At 51.6% G+C, this 27,927-nt stretch overlaps 1 protein-coding gene across 1 annotated transcript; it reads right to left on the bottom strand.

Moving 5' to 3' along the window:
- Positions 1 to 17: 17 nt before the first annotated feature.
- Positions 18 to 27,927, bottom strand: Ppfia3 (PTPRF interacting protein alpha 3). Its single transcript, XM_032893654.1, has 30 exons — positions 27,797 to 27,927; positions 22,592 to 22,846; positions 21,519 to 21,620; positions 21,058 to 21,222; positions 20,269 to 20,343; positions 20,028 to 20,102; positions 18,783 to 19,004; positions 17,555 to 17,701; positions 17,324 to 17,458; positions 17,151 to 17,234; positions 16,152 to 16,283; positions 15,871 to 15,933; positions 15,705 to 15,784; positions 14,433 to 14,577; positions 12,760 to 12,947; positions 10,315 to 10,537; positions 8,789 to 8,952; positions 8,570 to 8,697; positions 7,842 to 7,935; positions 7,569 to 7,650; positions 6,937 to 7,137; positions 4,579 to 4,641; positions 4,392 to 4,418; positions 3,198 to 3,373; positions 2,609 to 2,706; positions 1,993 to 2,168; positions 1,843 to 1,911; positions 1,486 to 1,657; positions 1,082 to 1,153; positions 18 to 917 (listed from the first exon to the last, which is right to left on the bottom strand). The coding sequence occupies exons 2-29, from the start codon at positions 22,829 to 22,831 to the stop codon at positions 1,095 to 1,097; spliced, it is 3,585 nt and encodes a 1,194-aa protein (XP_032749545.1). The 5' UTR covers positions 22,832 to 22,846; positions 27,797 to 27,927; the 3' UTR covers positions 18 to 917; positions 1,082 to 1,094.

Here is a 27,927-nt window from a genome sequence, read left to right as displayed (position 1 = left end):
AGAACAAAAACTGAGACTGGTGGCACACACCTTTAATCTCAGTGCAGAGGCAGAGGCAGGCGGATCTCTGTGAGTTCGAGGCTAGCCTAGTCTACACAGTGAGTTCCAGGCCAGCCAGGACTACAAAGTGAGACCCTGTCTCAAAAAAAGGCTGGTCAACACCAGAGCTTTTGGAAACACTAGGTCTTTACCCGTGATCACTGAGTAACGCCTGGAGCCAGGAGGCCGAGTCGGGGTGGGGGCTCCCCATTGTCCGTCCTCTCCCCAGCCACATCGCCAGCGGCATAGTTGACAGAGGGATTTTCCCATGCAAACCCCGGAGTCAGAGGGGAAATAGGAACGCAGTGCTGCGTCCCTGGTCCCTGACCCTTGGGCACAGACACCGCCATAGCACGGGGGCGGGGAGGCCTCGGGGAACACGAGACAGGGAGGAGGGTCAGGGAACCCCGCTTGCAGATGACCCCGAGGACTGGCGACAAGACGCAGCGGGGCAGGGCTGAGTGGCATGGGGGGAGGGGCTGGGGGCGAGGCTTGTAGCAGCGAGTCTCCCCTCCCCTCCTAGCGGACGGAAAAGGAAGACTTGGGCCCCGCGACTGGGCAATAGAAAGGGGAGGGGTGGCATCTCCCCGCATGCGGCCCGAGAGGGAAGCCCCGCCCCCTTTCCACAGGTGCAGGGCGCCTGGCTCCCATTCGAAACGGATCAATAAATTACAAAGTAGAGAAAAGGGAGGCGGAAGTTTGGGGTGGGATTTCTTCCTGTCCTCTTCTTCGGCTGCCCCCTTTAAGTCCATTTCTTGTGGTTTGGTCCAGGCCCAGTCCATTTGGGAGGCGGGAACACGCACACCCGGCTGGTATGTGTAGGTGGTGCAGTCCGCAGGGGCGAGCTCCCTCACGGCGGTCTCTGGCTAGACAATACTCTGGAAAGGAGGGAAAACGGCCCAGCCTTCGGAAGGGTCTTCTTCGGAGTGAAGTCACTTGCATTGAGGTCAGACAGTTCACAGAGTGGGAATCATCTGGTACGCCATCCCGCGTTCCCGTGGCACCACCCTGAACCCTAAAAATCACCTGGCCGAGTCCTCACCTGGAGGTGCACACTAGCAGGAGTAAGTCCGGACCGAAACACCGTCTGCTCGTGAACTCCCAGAAGTCTGGCCTAGAGAGAGCAACGGCGCTTCAATCTGGAACTACCCTAGTGTACCCTAGGAAACACCCACTCCCCCCTAATACTGGAGATTGAAGGCGGGACCACGGAATTGCCAGTCAAAAGCCCTCCGCTGAGCCACACCCCCAGCTCCTCAAAGTGGAATTCTAGGCGGTTCCTTCACCAGTGAGCTACCTGTTCAGCTCTCTTTTTACTTTTTGAAACAATCTTACTAAGCAGCGGGACTGTCTTGACTGCCTGTAGCCCAGGCATAGGCTAGACCAGATGGAGGTTGTCTTAACACATGAATAGGGTCTGGACTGTCACTTTTAAGAGTCCCCTACCTTCAGGCTGCAGTTTTCGGAGTGGGAGTCCCGGTGAGCCTAGGGCTCCTGCTGCAGCTGAACGAAAGTTGGGGGGTAACATCTCGGCTGAATCGGGGGTTACACCCCGGAGGTCCTTCTCACGGAACATCTTCCTCCAGGATGGGGAGCGGCTGAAGGACTTGGCACTGTCCTAATTGTTTGATAGGAACCCAAGGTGAGGGAGGAGGGCACAAGTTCCGACTCTACCCCTCTGCATTAATAGTGACCCTCACTAAGCTCAACATCCAGCCACATTCGGTTGGCAACACCAAGCCCCACCCCTTCATCTCGGATTTGTAAGCGCAATTGGAAACAAGACCTCATTGCCACGCCCACCTCATCCAGCCGTCTGTCTGTTCCTAGGGAGATGAGGTTACTGAATTCTTTCTCCAGCAGTTGCCGAGCCTGGAAAGAAAAGGGGGAAGAGGTTAGTTGGAGCATACAGGTGGGGATACCCGACATGTTTGCTGACCAGCCAAGTCTCACTTGTGCATTCTGTGTAGGTATTTGTAGAAGCAAGGCCAGGTCGGAGTAGTCGAAGGTTTCATCCAGAGCCAACAGGGCTCCGTGCACCCCACTCTCGGTGAGATTCGTAGCAAACTCCTTCAGGCCAAGACCAGACACCCAACCCATGACCCGTTCGTTGGACCACACCATCACATCTGGGGAAGAAAGGGACTCTTAACTGTGCACCTCCCAGTGGCCAGCCCTGCCAAATTACCCTAACTTATTTCCTTTCCTAGCTAGGTCTCTATGCCGCTGCATCCGTCATCTATGAAACTGGACAGCTAGGCCTGTTACTCCCATTACCCTCCCTAGCCACGCCCCACACTGAGTCTACTCATTATTTCTGGGAACAGCGCCTCCTAGAGAACAGGTTCATATTCTCTCTTGGCCCAGCCCCTATTTCCGGCTCCACCCCTTGTGTGATAGCGCGCCCCAGTGGCTATGTCCAGCCAGTGTGACACATAACTCCACACTCATTTTATTGTCTGGCCACGCCCCCATGGTGGTCCTCCCCCCCCCGTTTCTAGTAGCTCTTGGTTTCTCTGGCTTTCCGTCGTTCAGTCTGCCCCTCCACACATCTCCCACAGGACCTCACCTCTGATTTGGGTCTGGCTTTCTTCCCTCCTCCGCTCCAGATCCTTCCGGTCATAGTTGAGCCGTTTCAAGCACATGATACCATAGTGCAGACTAACCCTGAGCAGTTAGAGAAACTGAGTCACCTAGAAGCCTTCCAGAGGCCACTGTTGTTGCCCTTACAGAACTAACTCTCTTCCTCCCTCCCCTCTTTCCCTCCCTTCCTTCCTCTGTCCCGTGTGTGTGTGTGTGTGAGCGTGCGTGCGTGCACATGTGTGTGACCTATACTAGGCAGAAGCCCGAAGCCCCAGCGCTGTACTGATTACTTGTGTTCTCTTGCTTGTGTTTCTCTCTCTGTCTCCCTTTCTCTCTCCAAGATCTTTTAACACTTCCTGGGCTTGAACTCACTCTGTAGCCAGGCTAACATCAAACTTGCAGTCCTCCAGCCTCCCCCGTAGCAGGTCACCAGTTATCAATTTTTCTATGGACCATCATCTTTGGTTCAAGGAGCACCAAGCGAAAATTTAATGGAACTTCCCATTAGCCAAAGTTTCTCTAAGGGCTATGACTTCTTCCCCTTGGGCTGTTCCCATTGGCCAGGCAGCCCCCACCTGTGGAAGCTGTCCACCATCTTGAGTTGGCCTCGCAGTTCTTTCTTGTTCAGATGGTCCAACATCCGAGCATCAACTAGCGACTCCATGAAGTAGCTTCGGTACTGGGGCAGCCCAAGGCTGGGCAGCCAGTCGTTGCCCACCCACTCGTGGTTCATGTCACCATATGCCAGGATCTGGGGCCATGGGCAGGTGAGGGAGGGGGTCAGGCCTTCTTGTCCCTTCCCATATGTATAGGGAAAGGATAAAGTTCAGCCAGCCCCCATTCCAAACTAGTTCTCTTCCCACCACAGAACAGTTTGGCTCCACAACTGGGACCACTGGACCAGCTGAGGGTCTCATGTAGCCCAGGCTAGCTTCAAACTTTTGGTGAAGCTGAGGATGACACTAGAGTCCCCTACCTCCACCCTTTTGAGTGCTGGGTTACAGATGTGTACCCCATATTCCAGCTTGGTGCTGGAACTCAAGACTCTATTCTAGGCAAGGACTCCCTCAACTGGCCCCCAGCCCTGCAGGTCTGCATCCACTCAGCCCAAACATGACTAGACCCGGAAAGTCAGGACTTCAGCGTGGCTCTCCTGCCACCCACAGACATCACTGTTGCAATACCCGGAAAATACTAGTTCAAGCAATTCAGTTTAGGATAAGGCTATGAGACAAGCCCAAAGTCTTTTGCAGCTTTAGGGCAAGGAAACAGATCAGAGTTCAACTGGGTGTCTCCACCCCTGGCAAGTTCCAGCCGGGCACCTTGTGTCTCTCTTCTCCAGGCCACAACGTACTGTGTTCTCCCCGCCTCTCACTTGCTTGACCCACCTCAAGGTCACCATAACTAGCACAGCTAACAGTGCTCCTGAACAGTGAGGGCAGCCCTCTTCCCCATCCCCTCAATGCAAACCCCTCCCATACCGGGCAGTTCCTTCCAGCTGCAGCAATCCCACAAACCCCAGCTTCTGAGCAATCCACAACCATGGAATAGCCCGTGTGCCAGGCTGGAGGCGGACACTGAGGAGCCCACTTTGTCCCCCACCGAGCCACTATGAACACAAGAACTATGAACAGCTGAGCTCCACGCTGCAGCCTTCCCCTCGGGGCAGGGACTTAGAATGTTCAGACGAGGGGTGGGGCGCAGAGAAACAGAAAGACCATGCAGCGTGCACAACCTGCTCATGCGTCCAGCCCGCCCTGCACCCCTACCTGCTCCCAGCTGATCTCCTTGGTCTCCTGACCCGTTAGTGGGAAGAGGGGGAGAGAAGGGTGGGTTAAGGGAACAGGCAGAGGAGAACAGAAGGGACAGACGATGCACTAACAGACAGACTCCTCCCAGCCCCCACACCCAGTAGGAATAGTGCCACCCCCAGGGCTACCAGCAGGAGGCACTCACGGGTTTTGTAGCTGCCGTCAGAGACTCCATCTCCTCGTGTGTCATCCACACGTTTCCTGTGGGCTGAAGGGCGCAGGGTGTTAAGGAATGGGAGATGACACAGAATACAGATGGTCTCCTAACCGCCCCACTCTAGCTCATCTGCTTATGCTCATTCTGATTGGGGTTCCAGAGGAAACCCTTTGAAACCGGCCAGCAAGGTGACTCAGCAGGTAAAGGTGCTTGCCCCTAAGCCTAATGACCTGAGTTCTATCCCTCATGGTGAAAGTAGACTGCTAGTCTTCACGCATGCTCTGTGCTGGACACCACCACCACCACCACCACACACACACACACACACACACACACACACACACACACAGAGAGAGAGAGAGAGAGAAAGAGAGAGATCATTTATTTCATAAATATATAAATGTATAAATATAAATGTATTCATAAAAGTTCAATTTAAAGATTTCGGGGCTGGAGAGAAGACTCAGTAGTTAAGAACATGTGTGGCACAAGCCTTTAATCCCAGCACTTGGGAGGCAGAGGCAGGAGGGTCAGCCTGGTCTATACAGTGGGTTCCAGAACAGCCTGGTCTACTCAGAGAAATTGTCTCAGGGAAACCAGGCACTCTCCCATTCATTCATGCAGGTAAAACATCCATACACATAATAAATCTAAAAAGGAGTTTGGGGTTTTTTTTTGGGGGGGGGTTTGATGTCACCTCCCTGGTGTCATACACAGTAAGGACTGAGAAGGTGACAGCAGACACGGCAAAGGGAGAGGTATACCAGCAGGAAGAGGTTTGCCACTTGTGCTGGGCAAACCTGGGAGCCTGGCATGGTGGAGCAGGCCTGTAATCCCAGCACTAGGGAGGCAGAAGCAGGACTGCACAAGCAAGTCAGTCAGAGCTACACAGGGAGAGAGTGTCTCGAAGTAAAGAGACTGTGGATTCACTGGGCATTGGCATTGCCTAGAGTTCTCCAGGAGCTAAGGGTCTGCATTCACAAGGCTTAGGGGCATCCCTAGGACACACACAATGACAATGACATTGTGACCCTCCCCCCATTCTTGTGGTCTGTGGTAAGAGCTCACAATAGGTTCCAGGCCAGCCTGGGTGAGCCTCAAAGTCAGACCTTATTTCAATAACATGGATAGACTAGCAGATGAAATTAACAATAACCGTAACACTTGCGTGACCTAAGGTTGTGGAGACTCAAAGGAGGAAAAGAGGTCTGCTGACGGCATTTAAAGGGATAACCTTTTGTCTTGTCCTTAAATTACACTCATGAACCCAAGAGAAGAGAGCACTTGGGAGGCAGAGGCAGGTGAGTTCAAGGTCAGCTTGGTCAGCAGAGCAAGTTCCAGGACAGAGAGAAAACCAAAACCAAACCAAAAACAAAAACAAAAAGGACCCAAGAAGCAAACAGGCCGATGGGAGCATGGGAGAGAAGATTTACTGTAAAATTAGACATAACTGTGTAATTCTCTTCTGTCTTTTCAGAATCCATGTCCAGACTGGACCCCCAACCCAAGCTTGCTAACAGTGCCGTAGCACTGAGCACCCTTCACGTTAGAATGCATGTTTAAAATAATGTGTTTATTTTATGTGTGTGTGACACGGCACTCTGTGACGGTAAGAGGACAATTCTAGGAGTTGATTTTCTTATTCCCCCATGCCGGTTCCAGGGATTGACCTCGGGTGGCAGGCTGGGTGGCAGGCTGGGTGGCAGGCTGGGTGGCCAGACCCTTCACTCACTGAGCCATCTGGCAGGACCCCTCTCTTTTTTTCGACATGAGGCAAAGTCTCACCAAATAGCCCAGTAGCCCAGGCTGGCTGCCATCCTACTGCCTCCGACACAGGTACCAACACTTGTCTGTGTGTTTAAGACTGGGTCTGGGCATGGCGCGGCTGGCTCAGGGAGCAGAGGAAGGCAGATCTCTGAGTTCTAAGCCCAGCCTGGCTCACATAGCTCCAGGCCAGCCAGCCCTCCATGAGCGAGCTTGTCTCAAAAGAAATGAAAATGAGAAACTGGTGGATCTGGACAGTCTCTTAGAAATGGTGAAATTGGGGTTGGGGATTTAGCTCAATGGTAGAGCTCTTGCCTAGCAAGCGCAAGGCCCTGGGTACAGTCCCCAGCTCCGGGGTTGGGGGAAGAAATGGAGAAATCTCCAGGAAGGGAGTCTTGGAGGGTGGGGGATAAGGAACTCGTGTAACCCACCCATGACACATGGTGGCAGGGTGCACGGGGGAATGGAGTCCAGGATGGGGAGGTGGGTGCAGAGCCACTCAGCGGGGTGCCGGCCCAGGATAGGCGGTCTGCCAGCGAGGGGCAGAGCCAGGCGGAGGGGTGAGGATTGGCAGGCACTCACCGTGCGTGAGGAGGCGGGAGCAGAGGGCGATGTGAGTGATACCATCTCCTGAATGGCAAGGCGCAGTTTAAGCCTGTGCAGTGGATTGCTGATGCCGATTTCCCGCTGGATCTCCGTGTCTGACAGGTTGGCCATGATGGCGCCGCTCTTGACATTGGCCCGGCAGGCGGCCACGTACCACGCAGGCATGCCCACCCAGAGCTGAGGTCATGGGAAGGCGAGAATGTGGAGGAGTCCGCGGAGAGAGAGACAGATGGAGAAAGCTCTCAGGCAAAGAAACAGATGCGGCAAGACAGAGGCACGTGGGAGAAGGTGAGGGATGAGTACGGACGGGACAGATGGAAAGACAGACACAAGTCAGCAGAGATGGGGAGAGACCAGAAGAGACAGATGGAGTGGGCAGGGGTGGGAGGAAGAGGAAGTGGTTTCCCTCAGAGCCTTGGGTCCTGACCTCCCCACACACCCCATTTGTAGACTTGGGTTAGGGAGAGCCGTGGATAAAAGCCTGGCACATGGCTCAGGTTTGTAATCCCAGCATTCGAGAGGCTGAGGTAAGAAAGAGGATTGCCATGCACTTGAGGCTAGCCTGGGCTACAGAATGAGACCCTGAGTTAATTACAAAACAAAAGTACCTCCAGCCAGGAGACCACGGTGGGGCCATCCCAGGCAGCAAAAGGCAGGCCCTGGCGACAGGCCTCTTCCAGAAGTTCGTGCCTAGCAGAAAAGGTAGACAGGACCTCTCACACAGGTGCACAACAGCCAAGCATCTCTGAAGAGTGCAGTAAGGCGTGATACTCTGTAGACCCACCTTCCCACCCAGGCAGCAAAGCAATAAAGAAAGGTGTTCCCAGAGTCCCTGGAGAGCAAAGGGTCATAGTCGCGCCCCAAACCCTGCAGACACTCACTTTCTCTTGTTCCTTCTGTCCTTATCCCCTGGACCAGTCAGCTTGGCTAGTCCCAGAGGGTCAGTGGCCAGTGTTTCATCAGACGGTGTCCCAGCTGGTGGCAAGGAAGCATCAAAGTTAGTAAAGTCTTAGATTAGCGGAACGCCGTGTCAGGGGAACGCTGTGGCTCACATCTGACATTTCCCAAGCACTGGAGAGGCAGGGGTAGCAGGAACATCGCCAGCTTGAAGCCATTCTCTGCTACAAGGCAAATGCCAGGCTAGCCAGATTTACACAGCAAGACCCAAAAACAGGGTCTGCTGCACACCTCTTGGGAGTCAAAGAGAGGAGGAGCTCTGTGGGTTTGAGGCTAGCCTGGTCTACAAAGAGACAGCCAGAGCTACGTAAGCAAAGTGGAAGGAGAAAACCGACTTCGTGATGTTGTCCCTCTGACCTCTAACACATGCACTGAGAACACACAGAGAATTATGATATATACTTTTAATTTAAAAAAGCAGGGGCTGGGAACACCGCTCAAAAGTAGAATATTTGCTGAACATGCGTGAGGCCCTAGGCTCAGTTCCCAGCCCCACAAGAAAGAAAAACAGTATTACCTAGCGAAGACAGAAATCAATTTCTAGCCAATGAGAAGGTAGGGAAAGAGGGAGGAAGGCAGGGAGGGAGGAAGGAGGGGAGGAGGGGCGGGAGGAGGGGCGGGAGGAGGGGAGGGTTGACATTATAGTACTTACCCAGAGAAACACTTTCCCGGCCTGGGGGTCCCATCCGGCCCTTCTCTTTCTTGCCGAAGAGCCGACCGATGGATGACTTGATGCTCTTCCTCTTGGGGGCTTTGTGGAGGGAATCTGGGGTGCTCTCACTAGAGACACAGGGCAGAGCCTGCATGGATACTGTCCCCTACCACTCAAGCCTTTGTCCCTTTCCCAATCTCAACCCACATTCCTGCTGACCTTCCCCGGGGAGGTGCCCCATCTTCCAGTGACCCCGCTTGCAGTGCCAAAGCCTGGGTCATCCTCTCAAGACGGGCAGAGCGGGGAGTGGGTGGTGGGGTGTCTCCTGGAATGGCTGGACCCTCCCCTCGTGGAACACCGGCTTCGTCCTTGGGGACATGGTTCTGGGGACAGAGACAGATGCAGAGCTGGCTTGAAGGCCGTGATGGGTGTTAGTTGTGGGGTATGAGAGGGTGTGTGAGCTGGCTCCTGCTCCTCTTGTTCTGGTACTAACTGAAGGGAGGTAGCCTAGAGCAAATGGGGTGAATGCCTATACAGGAAGTAGCTTCACGACAGATGGCAGATGTGGAAGAGGTTTAGCCTCAAAGAAAGGTAAAGGGGCTCAGGTACTCAGAACTGGAAAGGAAGATTTATAGAAACAAAACAACAACAAAACAAACAAACAAACAATTGCATATGATTTTGACTTCCTCCGAGGTGAATTCTCCTACTCTTCTCTTCCTCTTCCTCTTTTGTTTCCTCTCCCTCTTCCTTTTGAAAGAGGGTTCCACTATATAGTCCAAGTTGGCCTCAAACTCACAGCAATCCTCCTGCCTCAGCCACACAAGCACTGGGATGACAGGTGTTGAGTTTCCATACACAAGTTCTTAAAGGTCATTTAAAGTTTATAGATCTCAAGTGTATGTGCATTTAAAAAAGTTTGTGTCAGGCGTTGTGGTGACATCCTGCACTCGGTAGGTAGAGACAGGCATAGCTCTGTGAGTTTGAGGCCAGCCTGGTTTCCACACTAAATTCCAGGGCAGCCAGGGCTACAGAATGAGAGCTTGTCTCAAAAATAAAACAAAAAAAAAATCCTCAAAAAATTAGTTTAATCATATTTTATTTCTGTGCGTCTGTGACCTATACCCTTATAGGTCAGAGAACAATTATCAGAAATAAGTTCTTTCCTGCTACCATGTGGCTCCCTGGGATCATCTTGTTTGGCAGCGAGTGCCTTTACGAGCCGAGCTATCAGCCCCAGGAATATGTTGAGTCCATGTAGCTGGGCATGGTGCATGCCTGTAGACCAGGTAAGATGCTTGGGAAGCTATGGGAGGAAGAAAGATAGCTTGACCTCGCAAGTTTCACGGCAGCCTAAGGAACACACCAAGACTATGTGTTTAAAAAAAATTGGGGCTGGAGAGATGGCTCAGAGATTAAAAGCACCGACTTCTCTTCCAGAGGTCCTGAGTTCAATTCCCAGCAACCACATGGTGGCTCACAACCATCTGTAATGAGATCTGATGCCCTCTTCTGGTGTGTCTGAATGCAGCTACAGTGTACTCACATACAAAAAATAAATTAATTAATGAGACTACAGCTGACTACGTTTCCAGAAACCAGCCTCTTTGTCTTTTCAAGCTTTTCGAGAAAAACCGAGGCCACTGCAGTCCACTGTGTCAAGGCCCCGGTAGCCATCTGTGGGAAGTTCTGTCTCTGACCTCACCCACCTACACTGGGCTGGGTGACAGACAGAGGGTACTCACGGTCTTGTCGGTACTCTCCCGGGCAGGACTGGGAGGTGCCAGACGAGGGGTGGAGTGTCCGGAGCTGGGAGGTGAGGGGCTGGCGAGGGTGGAGGTGGTGAGGGAGGGCGGCAGTGAACAGCTGCTGCGGTACCGGCCCAGAGAGTCGAGGCCGGAACTGGACACCCGGCTCTCCAGTTCCTCTGCACGCTGCTCTGTCGTCTCTTTCTCTTCTTGAATTAGCCTGGAGGAGGAGAAGGAAGACGAAGGTGAGGTGGAGGGTGGAGGGGACTCACAAAGGCTGGGGAGGGGAGTGGCTTGGAGAGTGAAGCGACTTAAGGGTGTTTTGGTGGACCCCAAGTCCATAGCTTCAGCAGCGGCTCAAAGGGAGCCAGGAAATACTGAGAGACTCAGGAAATCACTGAAGGCTTTGGCTGAGTGGCTGGGATTCCTGTCGGTTAGAAGATGTTAACCAAATGGCTACGCTAAGCCCTAGGGGTGTACCTCAGTCGTAGAGCACCTGCCTAAGGTCCCCTGGTGAGGGGCTGGGGTGACATAGCAGCAGAGGCCTCACTTGGCATACACGAGGCCCTGGGTTCAACCCCCAAATTCTAAAGATAATAAAATTACTACAGGGGGTTGGGGATTTAGCTCAGTGGTAGAGCGCTTGCCTAGGAAGCGCAAGGTCCTGGGTTCGGTCCCCAGCTCCGAAAAAAAGAACCAAAAAAATAAATAAATAAATAAAATTTCTACAGGAACAGACAGCGTTCCAAAAGCCGAAAGGGCGAAAGACTAAGATCAGGGTGAAATCAAGGCCAATCAAAGTGGTTGAGAAGGTCCTGACTTCATTCAGTACAGGAGGGTGGATAGACAAAGTCTGAATTAGCCTGTGATTGTGTTTCCGGGGGCCCAGAAAGAATTCATGAGACCAGAAATACCAAAGCAGGCGGTTTCTGGAGGACAGGTGACAGCTGCTAGAAAACTGTGCTGTTAGCTAAAAACGCTTGGTAGGTGCAGTTAAGTCTTTCTTTCATGCCTCCTTTTGCGTGTATGTGTGTGCGCGTGTGTGTGTGTGTGTGTGTGTGTGTGTGTGTGATTATGTCTGTTATGTGTGGTTTTGTGTGTGTGTGGTTACACCTGTGTGTGCATGTGTTTTTGCCTGTGTGTGTGTTTATGCCTGTGTTATATGTGCTTTTGCATGTGTGTGTTATGTGTATTTGTGTGTGTGTGTGTGTGTGTGTGTGTGTGTTATGTGTTTGCGTGAGTGGGGGGTGGTTGTGCCTGTTTTTGTTTTTTTTTTTTTTTTTTTCTTTTTTTTTTCGAGCTGGGGACCAACCCAGGGCCTTGCGCTTATAGGCAAGCGCCTACCACTGAGCTAAATCCCCAGCCCCCGTGGTCGTGCCTGTTATGTGTGTTTTTGCATGTGTGAGGGTAGTATGTGGATTTGAATGCACATAGAGGCCTGAGGTTTACAGAATCACCATCAGCCCTATTTACTGAGCTGGTGTTTCTCAGCCAGACACAGAGCTGGCAGACATGGCTAGTCCTGTCAGCCAGCTTCCTCCAGCAGTCTATCCTGTCTTCAGAGGCTGTCATTTCAGGTGAGCCATCTAGCCCACCTGACACTCATACGGGCTCCGGAGGATCTGAACTCCAGTCCCCGACCGTGCACGGCAATTATTTAATTGCCCAGCCAATTCTGAAACCCCTTCCTTGCTTTCTGTCTTCCTGTTCTTTGCTTTTTCTTCTTCTTTTCTTTATTTAAAAGATTTATTTATTTAATGTATAGGAGCCCACTGTAGCTGTCTTCAGACACACCAGAAAAGGGCTTCCTATTACATGGTTGTGAGCCACCATGTGGTTGCTGGGAATTGAACTCAGGACTTGTGGAAGAGCAGTCAGTGCTCTTAACCACTGAGCCATCTCTCCAGCCCTCTTGCTTTATCTTTTATTTCCTAGCTTTTTTTCTTCCTTCCTTTCTTTCTCTTTCTTCCCCTATCTTCTTTGCTTTTCCACCTTAGGGATGGAATCCAGGGCTTCCCAGATGCTAACTAAATAAATGCTCTACCAAGTAAACTATATTCCCAGCCCGAGCCAAGGCTCTTGATTTCTGTGTGAGGGTAAGATGTGCGGGCTTTTTGTTGCTGTTGGGAACTTGTGTTGAGATTCCTGCAGTATCAGGAGGCTCTAGGACATAGTTAAAGAGAGCGGTAGTTTTCTCAAAAGTTCTCCTGTGGAGCTGAGGAGGAGTACTGTGGAACACACTCTTCGGTTTAGGCGCTGGCTTAGGGACACTGACACAGATAACAGAAGTGGTCTGTGGCTGGGGATTGTGGTCTGGGAGAATTGCTTGAGGGCAATGGGGAAGTAGTCAGGCTTAGAGGAAGGATTGGGGTGGCTTTTAGGAGCTTCAGGGGCTGTGGAGACAGTTTGGGCAAGGCATAGCAGGCTTAGGCTGGCACTCACTTGATTTCCTTGTTGATGGCTTCCAATTGCTCCTGGAGCATGATGGCCAGTGTCTGCACGTCAGCTTGCCCACTGGGGGACAGCAGTTCAGCCCCGAACATCCCCTCGGTCTCCTCCTCATCTGAGCCATCTAGCTCTCCAGGGAAAGGGGGTGGAATGGATCCAGCAGGGGTAGACCGGTCCCAGTCCTGTCCCTGTGAGTGAGGATTAAGGTTGGTAGCTGGCTTTGCCCACGCTCCTCACCTACCTGCATCCCATGATGCTCTTCCAGTCTACACCCTTCCTTTATCTTTGCATTGTAGTGGTAGAGTCAGGGTGTCACGTATGCCCAGGTTTAGATGAGCTGTATCCCTAGTGCCCTTCTTAGCAGGAATCTTCCTTGGACCAAAGAGCTAGCTCGCTGGGTAAAATTGAGCCTGGTAACTCAGGCTCAATCCTCAGAGCACATTAAAGGTAGAACGAAAGAACCAAGTCCACGGAGTCGTCTCTGATCTCCACAGGTGTTTTGTGGCTGGTACACCCCCAATAATAAGTTTTTAAAGTCTCATTCTTTAAAAAAAAAAAATTATTGGCTGGACAGTGGTGGCACGTGCCAATAATCCCAGCACTTGGGAGGCAAGGGCAGGTGGATCTCAGAGTTCGAGGCCAGCCTGGTCTACGGAGTAAATTCCAGGACAGTCAGGGCTACTGATTGAGACATTCGCACCACCACCCCCCTGCCTGTTTTTTTTTTTTTTTTTTTTTAAATGTGTGCGTATGTAGAAGCCGTAGCTCTCTGTCCTCATTCGCTGTTCACACTATTCTTTTGAACTTTTTCTTTTTAACATTACTTCTTTTTGACGTGTGGTGGGGCCACGTGCATGTGCCACGCTGTGTATACAGAGGTCAGAGGACAATCTTTCAGAGTCAGTTCTGTCCTTCCACCATGTTGGGCCTGGGCATTGAACTCAGATCCTCAAGATAAGCTTCAAATGCCACGACCTACTAACCCATCTCCCTGGCCCCACTCCCATCTCCCTGGCCCCACCCCCATCTCCCTGGCCCCACCTTTTGTTCTTTTCTATTGGTTGGTTGTTTCAGACAGGGTCTCACTGTATTGCCTGGAACTCTCAATGACCTACCTGCCTAGGACTCCCGAGTGCTGGATTTAAAGGCATTCGCTAACGGGCCCCGCCCCACCGTATTTTCTGAGTCTTTCACTGAACCTGGAGCTCACTGTCTAGGCTGGTTGACCACAGGCTTTAAAGACCCTCCTGCCTGCACCTCCCCAGAGCTGAGCCCAGAGGTACACACCATACATCTGGCTTATTACATGTGTGCCAGGGGTTTTTACTAACCATGCTTTCTCTACAGCATCAGTCTTTCCTTACTGGCTCCTCCTAATTGTCCCTAAGCCACGCCCACACCCGCCATTCCTCTCTTCTTCCAGTTCCCCAGAGCCAACCATCGAATTCTCCACTCTTCCTCCATCTTCAGTACTCACCATGTACATAATAGGAGGAGATCAGACGCGCAGGCAGGTGCATGGTGGTGGTGGAGGTCAAGAGAGAAGACAGGGAGTCAGAGAGACGTGGCTTTTTCATCCCAGGATCCTCCCTAAGCTGCGCAGACCCAACTGCGCTCCCCTCCCCATCACTGCCCGTCTCTATCTAGGCCTAGAGGGGGCTGCTGACCTTGGAAGACTCGTCCTTGGCCCCCGACCAGCGGCCCCTCTTGCCTGCCCGGCCACTGCCAGCCCCATAAGGATCCAGAGGGGCACCAGAAGGTAAGGTTGGTGCCTGGGAGTACCGGAGCTCCAGGGCACTGCCAGGGAGGGACCTGTGGACACAGGAAGGGCCAGAGAAAGGATAGAGATTAGGAGTCACAGGGATAGGCCTGCCTGTTCTGGGGGTGGCAACAGTTGAACTCAGTGGGTTATTTTAAAAAGGAAATTGTGGCTGGACAGTGGTGGCTCACTTCTTTAATCCCAGTACTAGAGAGGCAGAGGCAGGCAGATCTCTGTGAGTTCAAGACCAGCCTGGTCTACAGACCAAGTTCCAGGACAGCCAGTATACACAGAGAAACCCTGTCTCTAGAAGAGGAAGAGGAAGAAGGGGAAGAAAAGAAAGCAATTAGGAATGAGATGTTTTATGGGGAAGAGTTGGGAGTGGATATGATCAAGATACATGTATGGATTTGTCAATTTGAGACACAGTTTCTCTGGGTACTCTTGGCTGTCCTAGAACTTGCTCTGTAGACCAGGCTAGCCTCAAACTCAGAGATCCACCTACTTCTGCCTTCCAAGTGCTGGGATTAAAGCTGTGTGCCACCACCACCTGACTAAAATATTCTTAAATATAAATAAATGGAATTAATAAAACTGGACCTGGTGATGTAACCTTGTAGTCTCAGCTACTTGGGAGGCTGTGGCAGAAGGATCACAGGTTTAAAGCCACCGTAAGCAACTTAGTGAGCTTCTGTCTCAAAAGGAAAATCAAAAGGAGTCTGGAGATTTACAGGGTAGAGCTTAGAATTTCCTAGTGTGGAGCTGAAGATGTGGCTGGGAAGCAGAGTCCCTGCCTAGAATCCCCTAGTGAAGGGCTAGGACGTGTGACTTGGTGATAGCATGAGTCCCTGGTATTTGATCCCCAGTACTGTAAAAATTAAAAATAAGGGATGAGGGGACTGGAGACATGGCTCAGCCGTTAAGAGGACCAGCTGCTCTTTCAGAGGTCCTGAGTTCAATTCCCAGCAACCACATGACGGCTCACAACCATCTGTAATGGGATCTGGTGCCCTTTCCTGGCATGCAGGTGTACATGTAGACAAAGCACTCCTACATAAAATAAATAAATAAATCTTAGAAGAAAAAAAAACATTAAGAAGGGATGAGCAGTTGAGGAGAAGGAGTGGGAAGGAAAGGATGGGCTTGACCTAGACAGAAAGGACAGGAGGGCTTCTGTCACCTGGAATAGGAGGAGGGCGGCCTCCCCCGTAGCTGGTCGATCTCCATCTGCATCCGTTCCATCTCAGCCAAGAGCTGCTCCTGTGGAGAGGAGGCAGAGGTATCAGTGTTGCTGCTGTGAGGAACAGGTCACTCCATACCTCCCCTGTCGAGTTCCAGGCCCTCACCTTATTCAGGAGCAGCTCATCTTGAAGCTTCTTCATGTTAGCAATCTCCTCACTCAGTGAGTTCTGTGGGGACAGGAGTGACATGGAAGGGCAAAGGGGTTGTGGTCTAGGAAAATAATGCTCTTGGGTCAAGCAAAATGGTGCTTTCAGTCACAGAGCAGAGTTCATGGGTACAGAGGTCTCAAATGACAGATCTGAGGAAGGTGTATGGGCCCTAGGATGGCAGTTAGAGGCAACCCCTGGTTGTCAAAGGCCTGGGGTAGGGGTGAGAGGGGACGCACCTTCTCCTCCAGTGCCCCCATACGTTCCTTGAGGTGAAGCTGTAACCGTTCATTGGATTCACTTAGCAGCTTGTCCACCGTTTCTGATAGTCGTTTATTGTGGTCATCGTTCATCTTCTCCCTCTGTCGGGCCTGAGCAAAGGGAGACAGGGCACAGACGTCAAACGAGTCCTTCCGAGATCATTCCCCTTGCTCTAAATCGTGCCCCTCACATGAGCCTTGCCGTGATTCCCACTCAGCCTGTCTCCTCTCTAAGCCCCTCCTAAACCCACCCCTCATACCATCCAAACCAGACTCTTCATCTAAGTCCCACCCACTACTCTGATCCTCAGTTAAGCCTCACCCTTTGTGTCTCACCCAACCCTGCCCCTCGTCTAAGCTCCACCCCCTCGATTTAGCCCCTCCCTAGAGATATCCTCACTGTGCCTAAGATCTCGTGTAAAGTCAGTCCACTTAACGAAGGACTCAGCTAAGCCCAACACCAGCTTGCAGCCTCATCTAAGCCCCATCTACCAACCCCAGTCCCTTCATCTAAGCGCTGTCCTTACTCTCAGGCTCTTTCTTTTAAGCCCTGCTGTCTTGTAAGCCCCACCTAACCTATCCCCTCAGTTAAGTTCCACCCAGTCCCACCCTCATCTAAGCCTCATACATCCACCTAGTTCCTTCACGTAAGCTCCAGAAGCTCCACCCTTCATCTAAGTTCTGCCATTCGTATGAGTCCCATCTAGCTCACTCCTTCAGCTAAGACTTGACCCCTCATTTAAACAGCGTGCAGGCGCGCGCGCGCACACACACACACACACACACACACACACACACACACACACACACACACACACACAAGCGTGTGGGTTTCCAAGCCCTGCCCCTCATGCAACCCCTCTCCTGATATTAACCTCGCCTTTCCTATAAGCCACACCCCTAACCCCTACCAAGCCCCGCCCTCAAGTAAGCCCCGCCTCCACCTCACAGTTTCTTTGGCTCCCTTGGCCCCCTCACCCTCTGCAGCTCCTGGTTCTTCTCCTCCAGCTGTGCCTCCAGCTGCCGAAGCCTCTCCTCAAAGTTCCCATGGCGTTCCTCAGCCTAGTAGACAGGACGCGTGGAGTATGACTTGAACTCCACCAAGATCCCCGCCCCTGCACCTCCGGCCCAGCCCCTTGCCAGGCTATCACCTTGTTCAGAGCAGCCACTCTCTGTGCCAGCTGAGCCTCAATCTCAGGCAAGGTCTCTGCCTTCTGCAGGGTCTGCTGCAGCTTCTGCTTGGCGTCATCCAGCCACTCGGCCAGCTGACGGCTCTTCTCTTCACTCTGGGAGAGAAAGAGGCAGAAGAGCCGAGGGACTCAGTTATCCAACTACAGCATCCTCCCATGGTCTCTTGGATCTCTTGCTGGGTGGCCTCTCACCTGTCTGTACAGGGACTCTTTGCTGGCCAACTCATTCTCCAGCTTGTCGTTGGCATCATGTAGAGATGTGGCCTCACGCTGGGCACTCAGATAGCGCTTTTCCAGTGTGGTGATGCGTTCTTCCATATCTTCCCGCTGAGCCAGGGCCTGAAGAAGTTGTAATGGGATGTGTGGACTACAATCCCCAGAAAGCCTTGTGGCAGTAAAGGCCAAAAACTCTGGACAAGGAGTTCCAGGATTCATAGAAAATAGGCCCCCTTACTCCATTCTGTGTTACAACTTTTAAAGCAATTCTGACTTAGAGCCTCCCATAAAGATGATGGAAGGCTCGGGGCATGATAATGTCACATTCCAGTTATCCCAGCAAGTGGGAGGCTAAAGCAAGAGGACTTTGAAGGCCAGCCAAATTTAAGACCCACCTGGGATACATAGGGAGACCGGATAAACAAATAAAAAACCAAAGACCTATGGGATACAGCCTTCACTCAGGCCACACCAGCATAACACTGTCTTAGAATCACAGAGTCATTGCTGATGTTTCTCTGGAAGGTTCACACCATCTTTCATAAAGCTACCAGGCTAGCCCAAGCTTAGAAGCCCAGAAAAGATATGCCAGAATCAGGTGGGAGATAGGCCTGCCTGGGGCTGCCATGAGAAGCCTTGTGACAAGGCAAGCAGCTCCTGCCCTCTGCCCGGCTAATGAGGAACAAACATTCACTTGTTTAAATTCACTTTCTTCAAGTGTCCAGACCAGCAGGGCCTAGTACTCATGCGGCTGAGGGAAGAGGCTGTGATTCCACAGACAAACTGGACAAGTTATACTGTCTCAAAATAATGAATAAAACAGCTAAAGGGATATAGCTCGGTGGGAGATGCCTATACTCCCCCAGTGAGGGGCTGAGAGAGTGACTCAGAAATAAAGTGCCTGCCAGTGAGAAACTAGGGCCATGGCTCAGAGGTAGATAGACCAATGAGCCTAGGGTCTGTAAAGTCCTAGATTCTATCACCATGGTAACACAAGAACCGGGTGCCAAGGGTCACTCTGCCATACACAAACACTCAGATTAGTCCCACTGGACAGATAAGGAAACTGAGGAGGGATTCCACATAACTAGGGACTGAGACCGGGTCTAGTCATTCTTGAACTCAGTTACTCTTGAAGGGCTGGGAGAAGGCTGGGGTGGGCATCGGGGGGACCGAGAGCGGCTCTCCAGGGGCTCCGCCTCACCTCCTTGAGGTCGCGCTGCAGCTTGGAGTTAGCTTCCTCGGCCTTACCCAGCTCGCGGTGAGCAGTGCCCAGCTCCTCCTCCAGCTGGCTCATCTGACGGCACAGCACCGCCAGGCGCTCCCTCAGCTGGCACACCTCTGCACGCTGCCGCTCCAGTGCCTCCTCCAGCTCTGCCGTGCGCCGGCTGGATTCTCCAACGGGGCCCAGGCCATTGGCAAGGGTCTGGAGAAAGAGAAAAACAAATCGAACCCAGAGTGCAGAGCTGGGCTGGTCGGCCACCCTGAAGGCAGCCGCGTATGGTGAGGGGAAATCAAAGACCAGTAAGGATCTTGTAGACCAAAGTCCAATGGGGTCTGTCATTGAGGGTCACAGTGACCAGTAAGGATCTTAGGGGATCAGATTGCATTGGGTCAGCGAGGGTTATGACCAACATTAAAGTGACCATTGGAGGTCAATCAACTGACTCAGCCACCAAGCCTGATGACCTGGGTTCAATCTCCACGACTCACATTATGAAAGGGAAAAACTACTCCCTCAAGTTGTCCTATGACCTCCACGTGCACATAAGTGTCTCCTCCCACATTACCTATGCAGAGTTGATTATAATTAAAACTTTAAAAGGGGCCCTGGCATGGTAGCACATGCCTTTAATCCCAGCACTAAAGAGGCAGGTGGAATTCTGTGAGTTCAAGGTCAGCCTGGTCTATAGCGAGAGTTCCAGGATAGCCAGGGCTCCACGGGGAAACCCTGTCTTCAAAACCAAACCAAACAGACAAAACAGTAAAGCGCTCATCAGAAAGTCAGGAGGGGGGTTGGGGATTTAGCTCAGCGGTAGAGCACTTGCCTAGCAAGCGCAAAGCCCTGGGTTCGGTCCCCAGCTCCGAAAAAAAGAAAAAAGAAAAAAGAAAAAAAAAAAATCAGGAGGTTACTGAGCAGAGCCGCAGCGTAGACTTGTACTTTCAATGACTTGGGAGGCTGAGGCAGAAGGATCTTGGGTTGGAGTTAACATGAGCTACAGAGTGTGACCCAGACTCGCAAAAAGTAAAAAGAGGCCTAAGGATGTGGTCCGAAGTGAAGTAACTGCCTAGAATACCCTAGTGATGGGCTGGAAATGTTGTTTGGTGGTAGAAGCCTTGCGGAGAATATAAGATGCCTTAAATCCCACCCTCAGCACAATCAATCAATCAATCAATCAATCAATCATCGCTGAGAGAAGGTCACATGAAGGGAACTAAGACTTCTCACCTGTCCATCCCCATCCTTGCCTGGCTCCTCCAGTCCTGACCGCCTTCTAGATAGCTGGTCTCGAAGGTTCAGGGCCTACAAGAGTCAAAACACCAGAGCACACTGAGTTCCTCCTTAGGAGCCCTGAGGATTTTTCTGGGATCCAATCCCATTGGCCCGCTTCCTTTAGAATACAACCAATCAGTTTCTTAGTCCTCCACCCAGACATGGCCCTCCCCTTCTCTACTGACCCCGCCCCTACCTCCTGATTGCTCAGTTCCAGCTCCTCCTCGAGCACTGCTACCCTCTCCAGTGCCATCCGCAATCTTTCCCGGACCTGCAGATGGGTGTGAGATAAGATCAGACCTTGTAGGGCTTGGTACTGAAGGCCTGTCGTCCCAGCTACTCAGAAGGCTGAGGCAGAAGGATCCCAAACTCACTGTCTACTTGTGCTGCAGAGATAAGACCCGGTGTGGGTCAGGCGATCCTGTCCCAGAACACCCCAAAGAGACTTTCCCCCATTATACCCTATTATATTTCTGTTTTTACTTTTTTGGCCAAAGTCTTAAAACATAGCCTTGTATGGCCTGGAACTCTGTGTAGACAAGACCTCGAACTCATAGAAATCTACTTGCCTCTGCCTCTTAAGTGCTGGGATTAAATAGTTCATATATATATATATATATATATATATATATATATATATATATTAAAGATTTATTTATTTATTTCATGTATAAGTACACTATAGCTATCTTCAGACACACCAGAAGAGGGCATCAGATACCATTACAGATGGTTGTGAGCAACCATGTGATTGCTGGAAATTGAACTCAGGAACCCTGGAAGAGTAATCCATGCTCTTAACCACTGAGCCATCTCTCCAGTCCCCTCCTACATCTTTTTATCAAGTCATGTTCAAATCCACCATGGTAACATTTTCTCCCATGTCAAATACCTCCAGCCAATCATAGCCAGCTTTTCTCATTCCCACTTAGTTCAGTTGAGGTCAATCACGTGTTTTCTCCTCTTCATCCTCTGACTCTCCTACCTTCTCATCCAGGGCCTTGTGGTGCTCAAAGAGGGATTTTAGAGCCTTGAGCACTTCCACCTCAGAGGAGACTCCTCCAGGAGATTGGGCTTGACGTTTCACCACAGTCATTCGTAGGGAGCGCTCGTGCCTGGACACTAGGCACTCGAGGTGTTCCAGAAGTAGCTGGAAAGATAAGGCACCGAGTCATGGGGAAGAAGCAAGGGGAAGGAGAAAGGGGTGACACGTTGGGAGTGCACAGGGAAGAAAGATAAGGACCACGCAGAGGTGAGGAGGAAAGACAGGGACAACCGAGGTAGAGCTGACGAGGGTAAAGGGAATGGGAGCAGGGGAAGGCAATGATACAGGAGATTGGGAGCAAGGAAAAAGAGAAGACGGAAAACTAGATGTTGGAAAAAGATATGTTGGCCGGCATCACCCAATGCCCCATCCTGTTTAAGCTCCATCCCCACAGCCCTCACCCGGGTGTTGTTTCGCTCCGCCTTCAGCTCTGCGATTTCTTCTTCCCTCTCCAGAAGCTGTTCCCGACATAAGTTAAGCTCCTTCGTCAGAGCCGCAAACTCCTGTCCAGGCGTGGGTAGAATCAGATGGCTGACTCAATTATTTCTGTATTTCTCTCTTTGTGAGAATTTGAAGGCTCTGACCCTCCTGGCTAGGTCCCGCCTCCTCCAGCCACTCAAAACTGACCCTTACTAAGTTGTGCTGGTCTCGCAGCTCAAATCTTGCCCCTCTGGGCAAACTCTCCCTTTTGTTGTTGTGGAACTATATGGGTTCTGATAGCAGAATCTCCTCTTGCTGCTTAGGCCCCTCCTCTCCTCCTAAGGCTCAACTTTCTTGCTGCTCAGACCCCGCCCTTTCATATAAACCACGCCCATCTCCATGAAATACCCGCCCGCCGGTGTTAAGGTAATTCCCTACTCCCGGCCATACTCTGGAACTACCCATCTTAGAGCACTTTCTTTTTCCAAACTGAGCCCTCTACAGGTTCTGCCCTCCTACCCATTTTGTTGTTGTTGTTTCTGTTTTTTGTTTCTTGGTGTTTCCAAACAGTGTTTCTCTCCGTAGCCCTATCCATCCTGGAACTCACTCTGTAGACCAGGCTGGCCTCGAACTCAGAGATCTGCTTGCCCCTGCCTCACGAGCTAAAGGCGCGTGCCATTCCAGGCTTACTTCCCAGACCCTGACTCCTACCAAGCCCCCATGGCAGCCCATACTCCTCAGCGAGCTCTGATTCTCCAACCTCTCAGGCCCCGCCCCTTATTTATAGTCCCGACCTCGCCCAACTTGCTTTCTCCAGGCTCCGCCTCTCCAAGCTCCGCCTTCTCACCAACCCCTGACAATCTAGCCACTCAGGCCTAGCATCTTCAACACGACCTACTTCTCAGGCCCCGCCCTTTCTATATAAGCCCTGCCCATTTCGCAGCTAAGACCCGCCCACCGAACGCAATCCAATCCCATACTCTCTTCAGCCTGGCCCCGCCCATTCAGAACAGCCCTCGCCTTTAGGCTCCGCCTCCCTAAGACCCCGCCCAACCTGAGGCAGAGCAATGCTGAGCTGCCGCTGCAGCGAGTCCTTCTCGTGGCCGAGCTCGCGCAGTCGTAGCTGCGCTGTCGCCAACCCGTCCTGCGCCTCTCGCAGCGTCTCCAGCAGGCGCTCGCGCTCCGTGAGCATCGTGACCATGAGGCGCTCCAGCTCGCCGCCGGCCTCGTCCGGGCCCAGCGCCGAGCCCCGCCGGCCATCCTCGCTGATGGTAGGCATCACCTCGCACATCATGGCGGCGGTGCCGGCCTGCGGGTACGCAGAGAGGACTGACTAACCTTGTCAAGGCTCAGGCACATAACTGAGGCAAGGCCAGTGAAATACACCCTGGAGCCCCAATCTAGGTATTGTACAGGGGGCAACTGAGGTCAGCTGAGCCGATCGTGACACGGGGAAACTGAGGTACAGCCAAGTGTGTGGGGGGTAACTAAGTGCTGGCCTCCAAGAGCTGGAAACTGGGGTCTGTCCTTTGTCATCATGGCACAGATAAACTGAAAATCATTGCTGTTAGAAAAACAGCGAGGGCTTCTTGGTGGTAAAAGCACTTTGGGACACTGAGACTTGGCTCCACCAGACACTGGCAGCAAGCCAAAGTCTGGCCACTGAGGAACTGAGAAAAGCTGGTGGACCAGTTATTGGCAACGTGGGTTAACAGTAACCTTTACCTATTGTGGCTGGACTTGCAATCCTCAACCCACTCTATAAATGAGGAAAGTAAGTCCCAAGCCAGAATCATACCTTGAAAAAGTCATAGGGCTTCGGATACTGAAATGGGTCACTGGACTGTGATTTGCCCATCTCTATGATTAAAGACCAACACTCCATTTGAAAGAATAAGAGTAAAACGCATAGCAAGAGGACTGGAGTCGTAAGTCAGTGGCACAGCACATGCTTGGCACAAAATGAAGCTCTGGACTGAATTCTGTACCACTAAAATAAAATATTCATTTATTAAGCCAGGCAAGGTGGTGTATGCCTATAATCCCAGTACTTGGGAAGTGGAGATGGAAGGATCAGGAGTTCAAGGCCATCCTCGGTTATTTTAAGGAAATTCAGGTCAACCCGGGTTACATTAAAGCCTTTCAAAAAAAAAAAAAAAAAAAAAAAGGTGCATAACAGGGAGTAGTGCTGAATCATTTAACTTAGGTCACAGGAGCCTGAGCCCCCACAGCTAGCTAGTAGCCCCCCTACAGCTAGGGGTCTTAGCCTTCAACAGTCTCTTTTCAGACCCTTTCTACTTCCAGTGGCTCTAGATCTAAATCTAGATAAATCCCATAAATCTAAGCTGTTGGACCCTTCTCCCCTCCCACTCAGGTTCTAGCCACCCTAGGATGCTCCTCCTGCCCCGCTCTCATGAGGCGTTAACCAAGAGTGTGGGAGGAGGAGAGGCAGGATTTATAAGGCCAGAAGGCAGGACTTGGGTTCCCCTGGCCAGGGGCGGGGCGGAGATGTAGAGAGGCCCAGTGAGCCTCTCCCTGGAACACTTCAGGTCCAACAAGTCCATCTGGCCAGACCGAAAGCAGGAGGGACTTTCACTCCTTTCCTTCCCCTCAATACATGCAGTGGCCTAACCGGTTTGAGATTGGATACTTCCCAACTCCACCCAAGTGAGAACTGTGACCAAAGCCATTAGGTCCTTGGGATCCTATGAGACAAGAAGGGCTCTGGAATACAGGAAAGAATGCACCTGGGTCCCTAACTTCCCTTTGACTTTAAATTGTCCAGAACTCTACACTTCCCAGAAACTGGAACCAGCAAAAAGTTTAGAAGGCAGAAGGGCAGTTTTAGGCTATAACACAACATGGAAGCTCAATCCCACAATTGGGTCAGAGTTTACAACCTAGGATTACTGTAGAACCTCAGATTCTCTGAGAAAGAGAATGGATGGTCCATGTCACCAAGATGCTACAGAACACAGAAAGATTAAGAGCTTCTACATTGAGTGTGTGACTGAGGGCAAGAGCTGCTTTTTTGGCTAACTAGAGGGCCCTATGCTACAGCTGGGGACCGGAAGGTAAAATCAGCCCAAAGCCACCTGGTAATGTCAATGGGTTCCCGGTACACTCCAGAACACAAAACACAGAGGTGAGCCAAATGACAGAGGGGCAGTCCTAATGCAGTGTATAGTAGATCTGGTCAAAGACAGAAGCTAGACCTCAGAGCTTGCTTAGCATGAATGCATGGGGCCAGGGCATCAGCTGAGCCCACAGCTGAGCCCAGGTGAGGCAGGAGGAGTGCAAGTTCAAAACTACCATGATGATATCCTGTTCCAAATACACACACACACACACACACACACACACACACACACACACACACACATACACACACACACGGGGCCAGGAAGATGGCTTAGTGGGCAAAGTTTGCTACTAAGACTGAAGACCTGAGTTTGAGACTCTGGGACACATATGGTGTATGAGGAAGAGAACTCCTGCAACTTGTCCTTTGACCTCCACATGCACAATGTCGCATGCATGCACACGTACAGTAAAACAAAATACACTAAATATCAAAGCGGGGGTGAGGGGGAGATCCTCTAACTGATGGGGGTGGTCTGTTTAGGAACCAAGAACATTTTCCAGAGGCTGAAGACTCTAGAAAAAGCGAGAGTCTAGAACAGGCTCAGAATGCCAAGACAGCAGATGGAGCTGACGCCTATGATCCAGCAGGGAACAGGACAGACACCAAAACTAAGGCCATAGAAAGGAAAAGACAGAAGCTATGACAGGGACCTAGAACCTGAGGCTCAAAAGATACTGGAACCTTCCAGGCTTAAGATTGTGCAAGCTATGGGAGATGGAGAGATGGCACAGTCATTAATAGCACTGACTACTCTTCCACAGGACCCAGGTTCAATTCCCAACACCCACATGACAGCTCACAATGGTCTAACTCCAGTTCCAGAGGATCTGGCACCCTTGTACAAACATATATGCAGGCAAAACACTAATGCACATAAAACAAAAATAAATCATCAATTAAAAAATAAGATTGTGCATGCTAGAGTTCCGAAGACTACTAGACTATTTCATTGAAAACAACACATTCTGCAAGTTAGAATATCCATAGGAGGAAGGAAATCTAGAACAACAGCAGATGTGGCCAGAACATAAAACACATCTAAAATGCAAACCCAGGAGATATTAGTCTCTAAGGGTGGGAGTAGAGTGAGACCTTTCTGTTATTGGTCTAGTGCTAGTAATCGAACCCTGGACTTTGTGCGTGTGAGGTAAGTGCTCTACCCCAGCAACAACCCCAGCTTCAGTAGCTAGAAATATAGGACATACCCAAGGAGAGGATTGAGAACAGAAAGTGGCTTAGGTATGTTATCTAGATATTTGTAAAGACCAGAGTAGGAAGAGGAGGAAGAGGAGGAAGAGGAGGAGGAAGAAGAAGAAGAAGAAGAAGAAGAAGAAGAAGAAGAAGAAGAAGAAGAAGAAGAAGAAGAAGAAGAAATAGAAGAAAAAAGGAGGAGGAGGAGGAAGAAAAAAATATACACAACATAGTGAACATAGTGAGTTCTAATGCAGCCCAGGATGCATGGCACAATCCTGACACTGGGGATGTGAAGGGAGCAAGTGAAAAAAGACATGCCTAGAATTTAGTTCATGGCATTAAATGTAGATCACACGCCTTGGTGAGGACAGGACAATGTATCATCTGGAAATGTTCTGGAACTTAGACTCTTGAACACAGCACAAGGAAAGGACTCATTATTAACTAGAAATGCAGAAAGATGGCTGGCAAGTCCCAGATCACCTGATGAACCCTGATCACAGAACACACCTAGAAGAAAGGACAGCTGTTTGGTACTTGGAGTATGAGACATCAGTTATTACCAGATGGGTCTCTAGAGGCAATGAGATGGCAGAAATATCCAGCTTTGGGGGGAGAGGAGACTCTGGAAGTCTAGCACCTCAGACGATAGGACAGATGAGTGTTTGTTAAAGCCATAGAAGATGTAAAGTTCATAGAACACTGAGGCCACCAAGACCTGAAGATGGGAGAGGATGCAGAGCCAGGGTCCAGACCTTTGAATCCACCAGGGGGTGAAGAAACTTACAGCCTGGGTGTTTGATGGGAGTGTAGGCCTGGGTGGGTGGTCTGTTGGACAGGACACTCACCACAGTGAGATTCTGGGTTCCTGATGTGTGTTTGTTCGGGTGGAGGTTATAAGATGGGGGTGAGACACCTAGATCTCCAAGGGGGAGTGAGGATAGAATGTATTTCAGGTCTTTGAAAGGAAGCCATGGCGCCTGAGTCCATAAGGCAGCAAGCAGGTGCTGGTGTACCAAGAGGCTGGACATATTTGTCTTTGGGGGGTTGGGGGAGCTGTTAAAGTAAGTGCTAAGTGGGGAGGGGGTGGGCAAAGGCTAGGGAACTGGATCCCCCAGGTGCTGAATAAGGTGACAGTGATTAGTCAGGGCCAGCAGATATATGGGCACTAACAGTTTTTTAGATCCAGGTGGGAGCGGGAGGCTCCATGCCAAGGTTTCTAAGTGGACTGGGCAGGGACATTCACAAGCTCTATGTAAGTGAAGCGGCTAGAGTCCCAGAAAGCTAGAGTGCCTAAAGATGGGCCTGAGAACCCCGCGACCCAGCTGGGAGGGGGCGCCGGGGATCCCCAGGTCAAAGGCGCGGTGAGGGGGAGGGATCCCCACACCACCTGCACCCCCCTCCCTGGCGGCCGTGGCAGGAGATGGGGGAGGCGAGGCTACCGAGAGAGCTGACCATGGACAGCTCCGGCCCGGGCCTGTGTCCAGGGCGAGCCGGCCTGGACCGAGGAACGTCGCCGGCTGTTCCAACCAGAAGGTGGGGGACGCAAATGGGGAAACGATTTGGACGCAATGGGGAGAGTCCCACAGTGGTGACCAGTGTCTGGAGCTCCCAGGACTGGGCCCAGAGGAGAGATCTAGACTGAGGGGTCCCCTGGGCTGAGCTGAGGGATCCAGGCTTCTGGGCCCTGGAGGAGGCACAAGGAGGCAGCCCGCTTGAGATACTAGGGTTCAGCGGAGCACTCTGAGCTCCGGGAAGGGACACGCCTGTGTCTCTTGGGGTGCCTTGTGAAATCTGGACTCTGGGTTCCCTTGGGATGGAGATGGGAATGTAGGATTTCGGGCCAGCGAGTCGGAGACGTTAGCCCAGGGGTCCCCAGGGTGGGCGCTGCCGGGCAAGCTGGGCCGGGCTCTTACCTACCTGGTCCGCGACGACTGCGGGAGGAGCTGGGCTGCAGGAGGGACGCGGGGTGGGGTAGGGGCACCGGGCGGGGCCCCTGGCGGCGGCCGGGGCCCGGATCTGGAGATCTGGAGCCCTGTCTACGCCGCTAG

This window comes from Rattus rattus, chromosome 2 (genome assembly GCF_011064425.1).
Source record: "Rattus rattus isolate New Zealand chromosome 2, Rrattus_CSIRO_v1, whole genome shotgun sequence".
NCBI lineage: Eukaryota > Metazoa > Chordata > Mammalia > Rodentia > Muridae > Rattus > Rattus rattus.
This window is presented reverse-complemented; position numbering and strand designations above follow the sequence as displayed.